We start from the raw sequence: 18,683 nt of genomic DNA, 5'->3' as shown, positions 1-18,683 counted from the left end.
GTTTACATTTCATACACTGATGGCGGTGGCTGCCATGCAAGGTGCCGACCAGCACATCAGGAGCAGTCATAGGACACTTTGACATGCAGACCAGGGGAATTGAACCAGCGACTTTCTGCTAACAATGTTTTATTTTATTTTTTTGTCTTCTCACGTGGATGACAATATTTTTCACACTGAACCGTTGAATTCAAGATTCATTTTAGTTATTTATTTAGTTGCATGTGGAGAGACGTTTCTCCCTTCAGTGGATAAATATCACGGCATATTTTTTTTAGGTGTGAACTCGGCTCTGAAACTTTTTCTGCACTGTGATGCTCCAATTCCCAAGTGAAGCAACAATACGCAAAACACAGCCTGAGTGGAGAGAAGCTTAGAACGACATTTTTGAATTCAGTAAAGTTTGAGCTTAGGCACAGATACTGGGGCAGCCCACGTATTCTACAACTGTAATAATTTTAAACTTCATTTTGCACTGAAACTGTCATTTTTAGCAACTTTTAAGTGGCAGGTTGTGAGATTTGAGTGAGAGATTAAAATGGATGCGCTCGCAGACAAATGTAGATCTGCAGTATTTATTACAGGCTCAGCAGTCAAGAAGTGCATGGGCGGGAAATTATGATGCAATTACGTGAAAGCTCACAGCTGTCAATCACTCCAGACAGTGCGAAGTAGAGTTGGAGTCGGAGGGAAAGATGGAGAGAAGCTGATCAAAGGGGCATAATGGAGGGAGATGGAAGGCGGAGGGGGCAGGCGAGAGGAGAGGGGAGTTGTTGTGCTGACTATTCAGATATGTACAGTGGAAAGCAACAGACTGTGAGGGTCTGAAATGAGGCAACGGGCCCTGCTGCAGCGCAATCACGCGCCGGTTAAAGGAAACCGCTGGCCGAGCTCTGCCGGTGTCATCGATGGAGGCTTGAGGCCTCAGTATCACTCTGATAATATCAAGACATCACGGTGACTGACGCGCTGCCGAGAAACGCAGCAAATGCTCCCTTCAGTCTCTTCTTTCTTTTTGTAACCACTTTTGTTTTGCCTGATCTGTCATCACTTCATCCCCTAAGATTTTGCCGCACAAGTGTCCTTCGCAGCTGAACTGTTCGAATCCAGCTCTCGACCTCGTGGTGCCCTCTTCTTCTTCTTCTTCTTCTTCTTCTTCTTCGCCCGCTGGCTGCAGCCTGCACCGTGATTAAGGCGTTAAACAAAGTTGCGAACGAACGAAGCCAGCTTTGCGCCAGAGAGCGTTGATGAAGAATAAAAAGTTAAGCGTTCGCTCGCAGTCCCGTGGTGGTGTACGCCCCTCGTCTATCATTTAATGACACCGGAGCCACAGCCCAGATGGGAGAGCGCATTGACATTTCCTGCTCTACCCAACAAAAACCTCCCTGGGAACCCTGGAGATTTAATTAATCTTCATTCCCCCCATGCTGGCTTGTGCCACGTCCCCGTCCCTCTCTGCAGCGTCACCTCTCCCCCGCACGGAAATGAAACCTCTGGTGGAAAAAAAAACTTCCTGCTGAGCGAGGTTGACACAGCGTGCGTGCTTGTGTAAAAGAGACCAGCCCGCCTGCATGCATGAGCAAACCGGCGGATCCGCATCTCTAGCTGAGAACATGAGCCATGGGTGTGATGGAGACATTTAAACCCACGTCACCGCAAGAACCGCAACCCCGGATCCGATTCAGGAACACAAGTAGGCCACTGTGTGCGCTCAGAACAGGAGAGAAACTAAACCTGGTAGGAAGTGATTAGTCCTTGTTAACATAAATAGCGCCTGTCATCTCAGCGCTTGGGTTTAGTCACACCGTCAATACGCATGTAGCTCTCAGGAGCTCGGCGACTTCCCGACGCATCAACAAGAACAGGGGGAGGGAGCCAGACGGGCAAGTCAGACAAAAAGATATTTATTTTGTCAACAAAAGTCATCCCAGTTCCTGTCGCGCTCCCCTGACCTCTCACCTGCACTCTCCTGGCCTCCACCTGAGCCACTAAAATATCCACCACATGTGATTTACAGTAAACCAGAGGCTGCCCCCCCCCGCATCCGTCTCCCTGCCCTCTCGGCCTGTCACCGCCATCTCCAGCAGACTGAATAATTGAGCGCTGGACAGAAGATTCATGAAAAGATTGGCTGCCAGAGCGCTCCAGGCGCCCGACGCCCAACACAAATCTCCAGAAACTGTGAGAGAAAGCAACAAACTCATCCATATTTACCGTCTCATCACATCGCTGCGTGCTCTGGGAGGAGGAGGGAGAGGGCTGCAGGGCCTGGATGCCTGCGTGAACATACAGGTGATCCGAGGTTGCAGCCGCTCCGGAGTGCTGAAGTGATGTTTCGAATAACAGCGGTGTAACGGTGGTCCACTGCTTTTCAAAAACCCTTAAAGGGGAATTATTTAATTTTTCAAACCTGGGCCCCATGGTTCCATGTTTTGGTGCGTTAAAGATTCAACAGTTTTGAAGCCGGTCCAGTAGACCACCTCAGCTGCAGTGCGGTCCTTACGGGCAACTTCGACCACCAACATCACGTCCAACGAAAGTGCTTGTTTTTGCTATTAACAGTAACCGACAAGATTACGAGAACGATTCCAGGCGTAGGTGGAGATGAACCTTTTTAGCTATGATCCTTTAACCACGAACACAAGTCTAACTCCAGGAGAGGTCTCACTCTGAAATCTACGTCAGGTGAGATTTAACTGCTGGCAGTTCCTCTCGTTAACCTCCAAACTCCTCTCTCCAACCCTGACTCGCTGAGCCGTCACTGTCCTCCCACAAAAACTCATCTCCGGTGAGATTTCAGGGCAAGACCTCCCGTTGAATGAGACTTGTACATCTGTTAACGAACATAAACATATCATTTAACAAACAGGTCTGTCTCCATAGGAATTATTTCCGTAATGCCGGCAGACACTTAGAATATAAAAGGAAAAGCACTTTCAAGAGATGTGACATTGACGGTCACAGTTGCCCCAAAGGATTACAGTGCAGCAGTTTTCCAAAACTTCTGGTAAGTATCATTTGTTTACACACTAAAACATGTAAATATATGTGGCCCAGGTTTAAAAATACCAGATTTCCACTTGGAAATGGGTGACTCATTAGAGAGACAGGGGGAGGCGACGGCACAAACAAAGAAAGGAAGCAACAGTGTCGCTGAAGATATCTGTACATAGAGGTATGTAGGTTGAGAACAGCAGTGTTAAAGTCTGTCAACTGTTCTGTTAACTCCTTCTTCACAAAAACTAAAGAACAAGACCATATTTATATTCACAATTTACGCCTGACATGAAACATGAGTCGTGTGTTAGGTGTTGTGTGGGTGCAGATTATGTCACATGTTGCAGAAGTTGGAAGAGTCTTGCCTACAGTGTTTTATTACTGTGAAACAGAAAGCATTGTAACGGCTGATGGTGACATTTGCAGTCTGTCATTAACATGCGCTGCAGCTGATTATTAGCTATCTATCCTGCAAACTGATGTGAGCGGCGCACTTTTACCCCGCTGTTTGTTATTTGGTGGGAACTCGCCGTGGTGCAGGAAGAGACATGTGCTCGTGACTGTGAGTGAGGTGAGAAGGAGACTTGAGCAGGGGGAGCTGTGAGGGTTGCCTTTCACAGTCCCTGGCTCTTGTGTTGTGCAGAAGGCTTCTGTCTCTGTCAGTGCGTCTGTCTGTCGACAGCTTTTTTGCTGCTTGATACAAATATAGTTTGAAAGGAGGCCGCTTCATTGACTGTGTTTCTGGGCTATATTTTAGATAAAAGGTGGCTGGGGTTAAAATATACCCTTTTAGATGAGTTTCAAAGGATAACTCAATGTGTGTAGTCTTTAGGTCTTTTTTTTACCCCATTCCCAAAGCTATGCTGTTTTAAAAATAAAATAAATAAAAAAAAAAAAGACTGCTCAGTTGTAACAATGGTCCTGAAGCAAAACTAATGTATGGAACAAGTTTGCAAACAAAATCGCTGCCCGCTTTATTCTTGTCTGCACTGCCGAGAGACACAAAAAAGAAGCAGTGACTGTGAGAGGGGGATGAAAGGACGGGGCGGCATGTGGAGAGAGCGGGCAAACATCTTGCCACCCATTTGCTGATATGTTTGTCGACTTTGTTTCCCTCCTTCATCCCCTCTGTCTACACCCCGCTGTACTCTGTGCACACAACCCCGCGATCAAAGTTCGCCCCCCCCGAGTCTAATCCGTAGCCAAACAGGCCCGGGATGAGACACCCACACACACACACACACACACACATACACAGCGGGATAACCAGATCAACACACTGAGCTTCAGCCGGTCTCTTCTAGAGTTTCACAGGGCTTAATGAAGTTCAATCGGAACACTAAGTCACTCACAGACTAACACACACACACACTTGAACTTGTGTGTGGCACAGTCGTATCCGTCGGTGTAATTAGAGCAGATCTGTCGTGCAACTGCGCTGCGATGGGAAGGTGTGATGACAGCGACGGAGGGAGACGCTGAGAGACAGGAACAGCACCAGAGGAGTGGGAGTGGTGACGCAGTCATTTGACATCCTGGCTCTGAATCTGCAAGTGTGAAGCCACTTAGACACAGCTACTACTGCTTACATAAAAACAGCTCCCTGCCAAGGCTTAAAGATGATTTATTTTGAAAACACGCATGTGAATATTCCTCCTATTGGAACGCTGCAAAAACACCCTTTATGGGTCACACCTGCTCATCCTTTCTGCGGCACTGCAATTCATCTTCATTCATTGCGAGGTCTGCTCTTCGAGGTACAAAGGGTGTGTTTGTTGTGTTATTACAGTCGGACTCTTGGGGACACCGGTGTGTTGAATAAATAATGCAGTGTCTCAGTGATTCCAGACCGGGCCTGTACCCTGGGGGTTACTACAGTTCCCTGGGACACAGTCCAGGGAAAGGTTGTGGAGTATAATTCAGCTAATTTAAAAACAATTAGAACACAGAGGAGCCACCGACTGGAGCGATATATAACACCTGAACACCTTGTGATGCAAATGAGTATAAGCTATACAGTCCAAAACCTATTTATATATACATATATATATTGAAATTTGTTTAACAGCTGTATACACTTACCCCGGATGCCTGTTATTTTATGGATATACTTGAAGTAACACAGGTCTGCTGCTGTTTACGGATACAGCCCACTTTCACTAGACGGACATTTTCCTCAGGGTGGAAAGCTCAGTGCTGGGATCATGTTGTGCCACTGTGTTCCGGGTCACATATTTCAAGGTAAAACATATGTCGTATTGTGTAACACTATCAAACCGTAATGTTAGCTGGAAAGTGGTTGTATGCCAGCATAAGCTGTTGTCCAATCGTAGCCTGACTTATGGGATGCAGACTGTCGGTATAAAGTATGTCACCTATTCCTTTCCGCCGTCTGTGTTTACTGCTTCCAGAACCCCCGTCGCTACATGAAAAGACATCAACACACCTCCAAGCTATCAACCTCCACGCTGAGGCTGGCAAGTTACTCTCACACTGACCCGTTCGCTCACGGCACAAGCATAAACAAGCCAGCAGCTGTAGCTGAGATTTGGCCATTTTTAATGCCAGGGCTCACCTGCAAACCACATGCAAATCAAGTGTCCCTCTGGCACAGTAGCTGCATCCTCAGTTTAACGCAGCCCGTGACGACTGTAGTTATTTTGTAGACATGCAAACAAGCCAGAGCAAGTTTCCCCCGATGACAGAATGAGAATTGGTCGAATGAAATATGGCCAGATGTCACTCCAGATTTAAACTTTCTGTTGTCTTTTCAGTTTGTCAGATTCATACATTTGCAACCGGAGTAGGACACTTGAGTTTCCCACGCTGAGGTTGTGGAAAAGTAATCTGAAACAAGTAATCTTGGTTTTAAAAGTAATTAAGTTAGATTACAAGTTACTTTATTAGTTACATTCAGCAGCTGCCTCAACATAAAAATGACAACAGGTTTTGTCAATACTCACTTTATTGGAAGTGCATTTTTAACAGCCAAGCACGGCATTGATAGTAGCAGGGATCTTCTTTAGCATGGCACCAAACAAGGGCGAGTCAACGACGTCGTGTTTTTGAAGCTTGATAGCAGTTTGTCGCCAGCACAGAGAGTACAACGAACCTTAATATTCTCATCTTCAGCTGACAAACTCAAAATAATGACTGTATTTCCATCTTAGAAAAGGCGCATCCTCCCTCCATTGTTGCTTGTGTTTGTGTCGCTGCGTGGTGTTACACGTGAGTTGTCCTCGCGCTGAAAAACATGACTTGTCGCATACATGACATCACTCGCCGAGACGCAAGAAAAAAGCAAAAATATATATTTCTAAGGGAAGTGACAAAAATGAAAGAACTTGAATAAGTAACTTTAATCTGATTACTGGTTTGGAAATATTTACGCGTTAGATTACTCGTTACTGAAAAAAGTGGTCAGATTAGAGTAAGGCCTTACTGGCATCGCTGGTGTTGATGTTGAAGTAAGATGGCTGCCATGTGACTATATGGTCTCTGAGCTACGTTTGCAGTACAGTGTGCAGAGGGGTGTATGAGGGGCTGCATGGAAGCAGCAACATCCTATCTCTCATAAAATAATGATGTGGTGTCAGATTGGTGCGTAGACCTCTCGCATAATTATTCCAGCCTTTCAGGCAGTATCAGAAACCATTTCTTTTTTTTTCACTTTTGCTGCTGGTAGTGGTATCAAAATACACTGATAAATAGTTGAAACATCCCACGACCCTCCCAGAGATAAGTGGTTGCAGATAATGGATGCATGACCGGCTGTAATGTCCAGCTTCTGCCAGTTTGAGTGGTAGCACAAAGGAGAATTGGAACTGAGAAAAAAAAAAAGAGAGAGAGAGATCAAGCCTACACATCAACAATTGCAGGATCACAATGTCTTTTTCTGAGGGAAAATAGTGTTATCATACTTATGTAATCAACACGGCGTGAAAAAAAAAAAAGCCATTCAAGTGAAAACATTGTGAATGTGGGAGTTTGTGTTGATGGCTCTGCAGGGGTCCCACCAGACGAAAAAAAAAAAAAGAAAAGGGTCTGGGAACCACTGCTTTAAATGATTTATTCAGAGGGGGCAGAGCAATGTTGACAGATATTTCTAACATCTCTAACATGCATTAATGAATGAGCAGGTCCACTGCTGCTCATGCTCAAGGGCCCTACAGCAGTAGATTCTCCAAACCCACCGCTGCCCGGCACTGAGCGTTACGTAAGTTCTGTTCGCAGTCCCATTATACTACCGTTCATTCTGTTTCAGGCAAAGAGCACAAAGCCCTCTCGCTTCACGCCACGCTCTTTTTTGTTTTTTTTCTGTGAAGTGACGTGTGAAAATCAACAATTACGCAGTCCTAAGTAAACTTGTTATTATCCAATCAATGCAGCATGTCATTTCGGTAATTGTGTTCTGCTCATCAGCCGCCCACTTGTTGCTGTGTGAAAGAGGCCATCAGTCGCACACTATTGTGCTTCACGGGGCAATTCAAAAACATTCAATAACCGACACAAAAGCTTGCCTTTGTACGTCTGACGGAGTGAATTAAACGTGATTGGATTTTTTTTTTGGAACGCCTGAAATAGGGGAATCTGATTACTTTTTTCGAGCGGCAAAAGAACTTCTGCTGTTTGGACGGAGGCTGAAATGGGGGTCACTGCTTCAGCAGGTCCGAGCACGACGATTTTCATGATAAGCTCGAATAAATGTTCCCGGGCTGAAATGAATAGAGATGAGAGGAGCGGATAAGTGGTGCAAATCTGCTAACCTTGAGAGCACTGCGAGATGACAACCCCCCCACCCCCCACCCCCCCACCCTCTTCAGTCCCCATCTCACGCCATCTATCTCCTGCTAATGTCCTGATATCAGAGTCTGATAATTGAGGGATGCAGCTCACTAAGAGCGACAGAATAATAAATTGATAATCATGACTAATGCACGGATCCATCAGGGCCATGTTAAAGTGTCATAACACATCATGACAATCCAGAGACCCGATGCATTCAACCGGGCACTGCTAAAGAAAGGTGAGGCGGGTTGAGACGGGGCCTCAAAATGTCGAATGTTCCCCTCAAAGTCCTGCCGATTCCAATCCTGATAAAAAAAAAATGTAAAAAAAACAGCAGCTGACGTTTTCTAATGAAACTGCTATGTTCATTTTCAGCCCATCCCTGTTACTAATTCATCACACTGACCGCTTTTTTTTTTATTTCCCCTCCTCCTTACACATCAGGCCAATCACAACTAATTATGCTCCTCTGTAATATGTGACATCCTGCCAAGCCAGGCCCTTTACTGCTGTTTTAAAGCAATGTTTGGCATCAACTTGCACTGGGTCTCAAATTCGCTCTTTTTCTCAAAGTGACAACGCCTGCGGGGAACCGTGTTCAGACATATTTGCGTTCGTAGCGTTTGAATTAGCCCCTTTGAAGGGAGTAATGTGAATGCAATGTGATGGAGAGGAGGATGTCGGCAAAGGTGCAGGGTTTTTTTTTTTTTGCCGCACACGTTTTTTTGTGTCCTCACATCACATCGGGGAAGGGTTGGAGGGCTCCGGGGGTCTTTTTCCATTAAGGATCTCATTCGTTTTAGGCCTCCGTCTCGTCCTCCCTGCCAGCTACGGGCCGACTTCAAAGGTGTGGGTGGAAGCTCAACAGCACTCTATCTTTGGGCCTCCATCCTTTCATGTGCTGGTTTTAGCTTCACTCAAAACACTAACACTCACTCCGATCTTCTGCACGTGTTTTAATTCTCTAAAATGTCATTACTATGAGGCTACCGCACCTGCATGGGTGGAATTGAGTTTTACAGAGCCTTGAAAGTTCTGACGGGTTTGTTTATCTTTAATTATCGTGTGCAAACAAGACATTGTCCTCATATGAATAAAAATCATAGTATGAATGAAGTTAGGAAGAATGGATATTGGACCTGTATTTAAAAAGTATTTTTATTGCTATTATTTTATACATGCTTTTATTCTCTGAAGAGAAGACAGGAAATGAGCAGAGAGATAACAATTCATCATTGATACAAGTTATTAACTTGTGTGCAGAATATAATAACTTGTTGGCACAAAATGATTACCTTGTGTTTGCTAAGATAATAACATCATCAAGATAAACACCCTGAATGAAAGGCTATTTGCGTTAGCACGTGGGTTGTTTCTGAGCTTGATTCTAACATGCATTGTTATTGTTTTTAATCATTTCTACAAGACAAAGCCATCTGAATAGAGGCTGTATAATTGGAGTCTGTCAGATCTTTCTTGACAATTTTTTTTGCTTAAGATAAAGGAAAAAAGTACCATGTTATAGAGGACTTTAGGTACAATTTACTTCCTTTTAGGACACAAAAAGAGTCTGCATTCATGTTAAGATTCATGAGGTGATACCAGATGTGTGGCTCAAGTCAAAGTCTAAAGCAAGTCCCAGGTCATTTCTTTCTTGGGTAAGTCAAGTGAAGTCAAGTCCTGAGTCAAAGCCAGGACAGTCCCAAGTCAAGACACTTACTCTACCAAGAAAACAATAAAGACATAACACAGCTTTCTTCATTTCCTCACAATAAAACGAAATATTCTTAGTCTAAGTCCAGCAACATTCATTTGTTTTCTGTGGAGTCAAGTTGCAAGTCATCGAAACAGTGACTCTAATCGACTTGAGTCAAATTCAAATTCCAATTCACTCATCTCTGGGTGGTACTCAGTGATACAGTGGTGCTTTGAGCTAAATGCTAACATCCGCATTCTAACACCCTCAAGACAGCGATGGTGTCATGCTCACATTAAGCTGGTTTACCACGTTCGCCGCCTTGGTTTCACATGGTAGCACGCCGATGTAGCGCACGGCTGGGAGTAGCCTAATAAAGTAAATGACTACGTAGTGGTAATAATTTCCCTGGAAACCAGAGCTAAATGGGATGCTTAAGAGGCTATGTGCAATATTTAATGAACAAACCAAAGTGCCTGACAGACTGCATTACTTTGAAACACACGAATACACCTACGATGTGCTCACACACCGTGTCACTCCACAGCAGCATACATCAAGCTCTGCACATCAGAGACATGGGGAGCGGCAGTAACAAATCACTTTAAACCTGGCACAAACTTTTCTCATGTTTTATCTTCATTCTTCTCTTCTTATATTTCTATTTACGTATATTTCTCCATGTAATTCCAGACAGGCCCATGTGACAGTTTTGTCCCTGCAGAAACGTTCTTTCAGTAGCACATTTAACAGCAGCAGCTCTGGGGTATACTACAGAAGGATTATGAGATGACAGTAATGTCATCAATCTTTGTTCTTTTCAGATTTCTTCATCTCTTTAATGTTAGTCGTAATGCACCTGTGACTTTGATGTGCAAGCCAGTACGTGGAGGTGTAAAAATTGCGGGATAGATAAAAATATCTGGTGTATTGCTTCCATGGACGAAAAAAAAAAAAAAACATCTTTATGTATCCGTGGTTTATCCATAAGGAAAGAAAAAAGAACAGGAAGGGGAAAGCAATGAAAATGAGCCGCCGCACTGTCACTCGTGTCCCCCAGTGAGCGCTCTAAGTTTCGACAACTGAGCGCCACTTTTCCCTCGGAAAAAGACCTAAATCATCACACCCGCTGCACCACTGCAGAGCTGTTTTCCCTACTCCCGGAGTTCATGTTTATGTTCGGGTGAATTTGTGTCACTTTGTGGTTGGGTCTGCGTGCGAGCATCTGCATGTGTGCCAGTCCCCGTTTGTGAGGCTCAGTTCTACAAAGGTTCCCCGTCCCTGAGGTTCTGCATCTGTGACAGACTCGGGGAAAAAAAAAGGTCACCGAACAAACTGCTGCCCCCGTGCTCCGTCACATGTTTAACAGGTAGCGCGCCCCCCCCTCGAGAGCAGAAAACAAAGCTTGAGGAAGACGGCACTCTAAAAAAAACATGGCGATGCAGCATTTAGTTGTTACGCTCCATACAACTGGGGTAAACTGCCAGAGGACATTAGATGTGCCCCAAATGCAGCACATTTCAAGTTTCATGTTTCTGTGACTGTGCTCTAAATCTTCCTCTCTGTTCCGACTGTACTTTAATTCTGAAAGTAGACCTCTCATCACCCCTGTTCCAAAACAGATAACAGATGTTTTTATCCACTTCTGTTAGTTTTGGTTTTTTTTTTGTTTTTTGTTTTTTTTTACATAATCTATTCTTTAGTTCAATTTGCAACACATATTTCACTTCATACTGGAGGAACTTTCTCTGAAGACCAAGAACAATTTTTGGAGACATCTCGCCTGTATTTATGTATTTTTTTTCTTTGCCTATTCTAGCAGTCAGCATCAAGCTCCATACATGATATGTTTCAGAGGAACCTTAAAGGTGCAATACGCACAAGTCGCATTTCAGCGTCCACTAGAACAGGAGCTTTGGACTGCTGCTAGCTGTTTAGCATGCTAACTTTAGTAGATACCTTATCAACAAAGTACCTGGACGTCTTTGGCGCAACCTAGAAACTGTTTGTTCTTAACATTCTGTAAATCATTTTAGTTCATCTTTGTATATTTTTGAACTGAAAGTCTTACATATTGCACCTTCTCATTTGAAGTCACAGTTTTACATTAGTTTTTGTCTGAGAACAGATGAATTCTCCAGAATATAGAAAAACAAACGTAAAAACAAGAAACACCAGTCAATCAGTAGTAGTTTATCATTTTTATAATTATTATAAAGATGTTATTTGTTTGTTTATAGAATTCCATATGGATTTTTGTCCACATCTGACTTTCCTTAAGCAAGATACAGCCATTCATTAGACAGTTATCTGAGGAATTTTCAATGAAAAAACGGTTTAATAATATATTTAATTTACTGTTGATGCAGATGTAAAGAGAGTAAATAGAAAGCCATTGCCACATGCACCCATGCATGTTGCGTGCAGGCGAAAGCATCAACTCTGCATATATGGATGTGTGATATGTCCAAAGTCTGCTTTGAACTGAATTATTTAGATGTGCTTTCCCTCTTAGTTGTGACCCGGTGGCGCTTGCTAATATGAAACTGCTAATCTGTATGTACACATGCTGTTATTACACATCACAATACATCAGCCTCTGCAATCGCATCTGTGAATGCATCAAGGTTGCATCATCGTGCGAGTGGATGGGGTGCGAGTGCCGAGATTTCCCCTGGTGCTGTTTGGAACAATTTGCGCTGATTGTGCCGGCCTGCCGCATCGGCAGTGTTTGTGTACACGCCATGAAGTGTGTTAACCATTCACTAGTGTTTGGTTGAAATTACCATAAAAACAAACAGTAAGAAATGTAATGTGAGTTGAATTAAAACACACCACGGGGGACTGAGGGGGAGCCTTTATATATATATATATATATATATATATATATATATATATATATATATATATGTACTTTGTCACTGAGGGTTTGTTGCGCTCCAGGTTGAACAGTGTCACCCCAGCCATTAATCACGGATATGAAACCCTTCCCTCTTTTGAGCTCCCCTTATATCTTCTCCCCTGATAAGATATATGAGAAATTTGATTGGTGCAATACATTTTTCAGTATTCGCCAGAATTCACCCTTTAAGTAAATAAGTAAAAAGATTTTTAAAAATCATTCCTTTCCTTTTATCGCCCCAAATAGTTTGTAGTTTCAGTAGTTATGTACACAACAAATGCCCCAAAACAAGTTATTTGTAGGGGCTCTGTGGAACCCTCTGTGTCAAGCCCTCCACAAAGAAATCAACAGCTGCCATGCTGGCTTGTATAGGCAACCGAGAGAGATGAGAAAGCTCTCATTGTTTCCCATCACGTTTCAGTCCGCTCGCATATAACCAATAAAAATGGATCAATACATGAAAATTGCTACAAATTGTTACATAGAACCCCTGTAAGTACTTGAATCAGTACGCAAATATGAATGTAGATGAAATACCATTGTAGTTCATGTGCTCTCCGATACTATTATAAGGCTGCTTGTGGCTTCCCAGAACATAAAGAATACTGAAGGTGGTTTTGCTCCCAGCTTATTAAATGTTTTTAAAACTTAATAGTTCAGTTAAATGTTTGATAGTACTTTGCTGCATTCTAATTCTTAAGTAGAAACCAGGGGACAGGAACCCTGCTGGGCTTCGGGAAAAAGCTTTTCTAGGGTCTTGAAAAGGCCGACTACTGTAGTAAGACAAGATCAAGAGTATTTCACATGTGGGTTCAGAAAAAGGATAAAGAACACAGGGGCGAAACGATCACATGACACGTGACCTACCCATTAATGTACGAGGAGGCCGCTTTTAAAATCCCCTCTTCCTTCCTTCCTTCCTGCCTCTGTGAACGGCCCGGGCTGCTGGTGTCGGCCACGCAGAGTAATATGAAGTGATGTGAGGTTAGCAAAGCATGAAGGCAGGCGGAAAGGTCTCAGATGTGGAAAAAGCTGTTTGACCCCGTGCATGCGAATCGGCATGGGGGGCGGCTGGAGTTCATTCCTCGTATCAGAGAGAACGAGAAGACTCGGCTTTCGTTTTTGTTTTGTTTTGTTTTGTTTTTTTTAGCGACCAACGACGCCACTTCAGCCCAAGCCATCGCTCGTGATCCTCGTTCCGTATCGGTAAAGTCATCTCTAAAGGTTCAATGAAGGGGGTTTTTTGTTTTTGTTTTTTGTTTTTTGTTTTTTCTGCTCGACTCCCTCTGGATTGAGTAAAGTGAGAAGGTGCTCGGCCCCGGCTCAGCAGGACACCCTTGTTTGAATCGTGTTTGATGTTTCTGCAGCGCCGTGCCGCTGCTCGGATGCTGCAGGAGTGAGCGGCAGGCTGAGCTGTACAGTAGTGAGAAGAAGAACAAAGCACTCAATGACACAGAGGAAGGAATAACAATGAGTGCTGTGCCGCAGTGTTACGCGAGTCTACCGTGAACAGAGAGTGTGGCACAGGGGTTGTGTGTGTGTGTGTGTGTGTGTGTGTGTGTGTGTGTGTGTGTGTGTGTGTGTGTGCGTGTGTGTGTGTGTCTGTTTGAAGGTTTGGGATTATTATCAGAGCACGAGGAGCATACTCTGTATATATCATTTCACTAATTACTGTTCCGTGCTCTAATTACAGTGCAGCAGGGGACACATTCAACTCTCAGATCCGAGCTTATGTAAAAAAAAAAATTAAAAAAAAATCTCCGTTCGGCTTTCCGTTGTCAGTCACACACACGCAGACGCACGAAAAAAGCAAAAGGAAAAAGAAAAAAAAAATCCAGTTTCTTCTCCTCCCCGTCTTCCTTTTGAAAATCCGATCTGCTCTCCCGTGCTCTCCACGCAGCTGTCACTCCTCTGTTGCTTCGCCCTCGCCTTGACTCAGCCCTGCTAAAATGTCTGGAAAGCAATACCGAAATAAGTGAGACAGGCATGTTTGAGATGTGAGAGTGAGTTTTTCCCAGATGAAAGAGCATCGTAATAAAAAAAGAAGAAAAAAAAAAAAGTTGTCGTGCCTCGAAATGACAGCTACCTGGCTGATTTAGGAGACAGGAAGCAGGGTAAATCGAATTTATGATCGCTGCGAAAGAGGATTTTAATTAAGATGCAAAGTGGATGCAAAGTTAACAGTCCAGCGCAGCTTTTTAAGGGATAAACTGGAAACGAGGCAGCCAGCCTTCTGCGATTTTTGTTGTTTTAAAGTAGTAGAAGCTGTGTTGATGTGCTGACCAGGAAAAAAAAGGGGGGGGGGGGGATACAGAAGTTTATCATAAGAAACACTGTGAGATCGAGAAGTGATTGATCGTTCATATATGGTTCTGGACTGCGTGGTGAATGAGTGGACAGCTGAAATATCTCACTGGGAAAAAAACCCAGTACGCCTCACTTCATGTCACCGCATTGGTGTGTGAGCAGGGTAAACAAAAAAACAAACCGGAGCCGAACCTTAAAATACTCTGTTTGGTTTACTTTTACCTACTTTGCTCCAGAACAGACTCAGCCGCGAGTACCAGAAATACATTCACAAAACCCCTCGTGCAGAAGAGCCTACCTCTGTCATTTTTCATTAACTACTAGTGCTGGACTCGTAATTTTTGGAAGCATGAAGACGTTCATTTATATGCACATAACTTAGAAAACTGCTAAGATGTGCATGTCGCCTCAAAGGCAACAATGTACCACAAAGGAATCTCAGTTTGCCACCGCGCTGCTGCTGTGTACGGAGCCATTATGGCTACAAGTACAGATGTCAGCATGACTAGACTCTCCCTGCAACTCTAACCTAGATTCAGAGCATCAGTGTCTCAGTGCAAGGTGTTTATTTAATCCCACATCTGACCAGTGGAATGGTTATTACCAAGCTCCAACATGTCTAAAGACGCTGGTTCTCAAAGGTATCCAATTTACCTTCAAAAAACAAGGACGGGTCATTACGTGATGCATTGGAGAAACACACCGAAACCTCAAGGTAGCTAAGTCGAATGACCTCTGATGCAGAAATGCTCCCAGAAAATGAAAGAACACACATTGAAAAACGAGGCTTAACCACTGTTTTTTTTTTTTTTTAATCAACGTGTTATTTGTCCCTCAATTTCGTTTGGGAAAGGCTTGTGTTCGCAGCGCCAACTGCAGTCTCATCAGTCGTTATAGGTCACCCCGGCCCCGTTTGATTACGATAATAGCCCCGTCAATCAGTTGGAAAATTGTGTTCTTTCATTATGTGGAGGCGTTTCTTCATCAGGAGTCGTGCAACATACAGTATGTATGTTGGGTTTTAGTGTTGTACTCCACGCCTCTCCCATAAACAACACTCAATAGAGCTGACACCACGGTCCGGTACCAAAGCAAGATTCGGCGACATGACGACCCTTCCTTCTTTTCAAGGTTCCTCGATACCTCGATACTCGATAGCCAGATAAAGTTTCAATAAGTCTGACACACTGGGGGAGCAACACATGGCGCATCCATTTCATTCACACCGCTCTACATCACCGTCAGACCACCCTTTCTTTTGGCACTACATTTTCTCAACCGTAGAAACCCCCGTATCCCTACGCATTAGCGCAACAGGCGATCTGCGAGTGGCGAAATACAGCGCGAGGCCCAGTTGCTAGACGAGAGGTTTATGCGTGCAACTCTGTTTACTTTTGATCAGAACTCCCTACGCAGTTGCGGTCATTAGTGCAAATGCGTAGGGTTACGGAGGTTCAACGGTTGACAAAATGTAGTGCCAAGTGTCCAGCGATGGAATGTAACTAAGTATGTTTACTCAAGTACTGTACTTGAAGTAAGTAACTTGTAAGTTTTGGGGTACTTTACTTTAAGTTTTTCCTTTTTCTGCTGCTGTATACTTCCACTCTACTACATTTTGGAGACAAATATTGTACTTTGTACTGGCTTTATTTATTTGATAACTTGCATGCTGCATCAGAGCCAAATAAGCACATTTTTACATTAACCTCTTTTATCATTAATCAGGTTTTATTTGTTTCAAAAACTAATTCTGATAATCAGCTGCCACAAAGAATACAGTACATACATACATGTAAATGTAAGTCGAATTTACTTTTACTTGTAGTTTTAATAGTTCAATAAATGTCAGGCCAGAAAGTTACTTTTGATACTTAAGTTCATTTAGTATCTGGTAAACGATCACTTTTACTTTTACTCGAGTATGACTTTTTTATGACACAGTATACACATATAGTGTACAAGTAATACACAACAATATGGAGTAGCTCCTCACAGCACAAAAGCATTATGCAAGACGCCAAGACACGGATATTAAAGCTCGCCTTCTGTTCTTAAGAACAGAAGGCGAGCTTTAATATCCCAAAAAGTGTGAATCCAAAATATACAGGCAGGCAACAACACAGACAAGAACAGGCTGCGGCACATTGGGAAACTAAAGAGAAGTTCAAAAACTAAAAGTACAAACCAGGAGGAACCACCGGGAGCACAGCAGGATCACATTATCCCAGCACCCGTGTTTCCCACCCCAAGCACGACTATATTGCAGTCGGGGCTGCATGAAGAACTAACGCGAACTGACTGGAACTGGTGAGAATAAACACAATATTGAAAAATATCCTAATAAATCACTCTGACCTCACCAGTCTCCCTGAGCATTACAGATAAATATCGGCGTGGCAGATTTTAATATCGGTGGTTTTAGCATCACCAGCACGTCCGACGTTGAAAAACGGAAAGAGCTTCCCGGTGAAAGAGTCTTGGTGAGTGTAGATGTGATTCATGTCCTCGGGGTCGTAGAAGGACACCTCCCCTCTCTCATAGTCCACATGGACTCTGATCCTCTGGAGACTTTTCCTCTCGGTGACCATGAGCTCATCGAGACCGTCGGTGTATTTCCCACTCACGTGTGACAAAGACCAGCTTACGTTTTCCGATGTGGCGGATATCTCTCCCTTCCTCTCGACTGACTCTGTCACCACACCCAAATGCCAGAGGGGATGATCTCCCACCTCCACCACCCAGCTGTGGATCCCTGAGCTGAAGCCCACTGAGCCCAGAATAGTGGCGTACTTGGTGAATCTCTCCGGATTGTCAGGGAGCTGCTGGTCTTTATATCCACGCCTCACAGCGGTCAGATCGTCAGACAGGTAGAGATCGGGGCATGCAGTGTTTGGGTCCAGAATGACGGGACAGAAGCGGACCGTGTCCTTCATCTTCTCCCAGACTCTGAAGGACAGGTTGCCCAGGTGTTTGGCCACATCTATCAGCGCTCCTGAGACCAGCCGTGGATCCGACAGCGAGCACACGGCTCTGGCTCGGGCCTGAGCGGCTTTGTAGCTGCTGAGGAACGACACGTTGTGCTTCTGCAGCTCCTCTTCAACGGCACAGATACTCTGTGACAGAGACGATATCCGCCCCTGAATCTCCTCCATCTCCCGGCTGATAATCCGCCTCTTCTGCTCCTCTTCCTCCCTCAGAGATGCTAGTCGGGACTCCTCTTCCTCTTTCAGGAACTGGTGGAGCTTGTTGAACTCCGCTCTGATCTGCCTCTCGGTGGACAGAAGCTGCCTCTTGGAGTGTTGGGCCACCTCGCTGTATGTTTCCTCCACTTGTCTGTATTTGTCCCTCTTGTCCTGCAGAGACTTTAAGTCCATCTTCAGCTGCTCCTTCAGCTCACCGACTGCTTCCTCTACAGGCACCAACTTGTGGTTGTTGTGGAGCGAGAACTCGCAGACAGGACACACAGCCCTCTGCTCGTCCACACAGAACCAGTAAGGGACATCTTCGTGTCTGTCACACAGCACCTTCTCTTTTCCCGTCTCAGGCGATCCATTTTTCCGCCTCTCGGCAAAGGAGTCATCCAGCTCCCTCAGTGTGAGGTTCACCGCCGAATCTTCCATCGCAGGTTTTCTTTTGCACACCGGACAGTTTTTGTTTTTGGCTTGTTCCCAGCGTTGTCGCAGGCAGCTCGAGCAGAAGCTGTGGTTGCAGCTCAGAGACACCGGATCTCTGAGAGTCTGTGAGCACGCGTGACAGTTCAGGAAACTTTCAACGAGTGAAGTCTTCCCAGCCATTCTCTGTGATATGTGAATTATCCTCTCAGAGCTAGACTAACCACACACAAAAAAAATTCCTTTCCCCCTTTAAAATCACAGATTACAATCCCTTCGGCTTTGTGTTTGCAGAGGGGACCCTTCACCCTGTAATGGTGTCTTGGCGCCGTTCAGAAACGCTGAAGTCAGACTGAAGTTTCAGTTTCCCTTCCTGTTAGTG

General features: G+C 44.4%; 1 protein-coding gene across 1 annotated transcript; it reads right to left on the bottom strand.

Moving 5' to 3' along the window:
- Positions 1-16,189: 16,189 nt before the first annotated feature.
- Positions 16,190-18,637, bottom strand: LOC119033717 (tripartite motif-containing protein 35-like). Its single transcript, XM_037124146.1, has one exon. It carries the CDS (start codon positions 18,482-18,484, stop codon positions 17,066-17,068), a length of 1,419 nt encoding a protein of 472 aa, XP_036980041.1. The 5' UTR covers positions 18,485-18,637; the 3' UTR covers positions 16,190-17,065.
- Positions 18,638-18,683: the final 46 nt, after the last annotated feature.

Source organism: Acanthopagrus latus, chromosome 15, assembly GCF_904848185.1.
Source record: "Acanthopagrus latus isolate v.2019 chromosome 15, fAcaLat1.1, whole genome shotgun sequence".
Lineage (NCBI taxonomy): Eukaryota > Metazoa > Chordata > Actinopteri > Spariformes > Sparidae > Acanthopagrus > Acanthopagrus latus.
The sequence above is the reverse complement of the archived record's forward strand: the minus strand, read 5'-3'. Positions and strand labels throughout refer to the sequence as shown.

Coding starts and splice junctions, on each gene's coding strand:
- LOC119033717 (XM_037124146.1), bottom strand. CDS start 18,484: ATGGCTGGGAAGACTTCACTCGTTGAAAGTTTCCTGAACTGTCACGCG.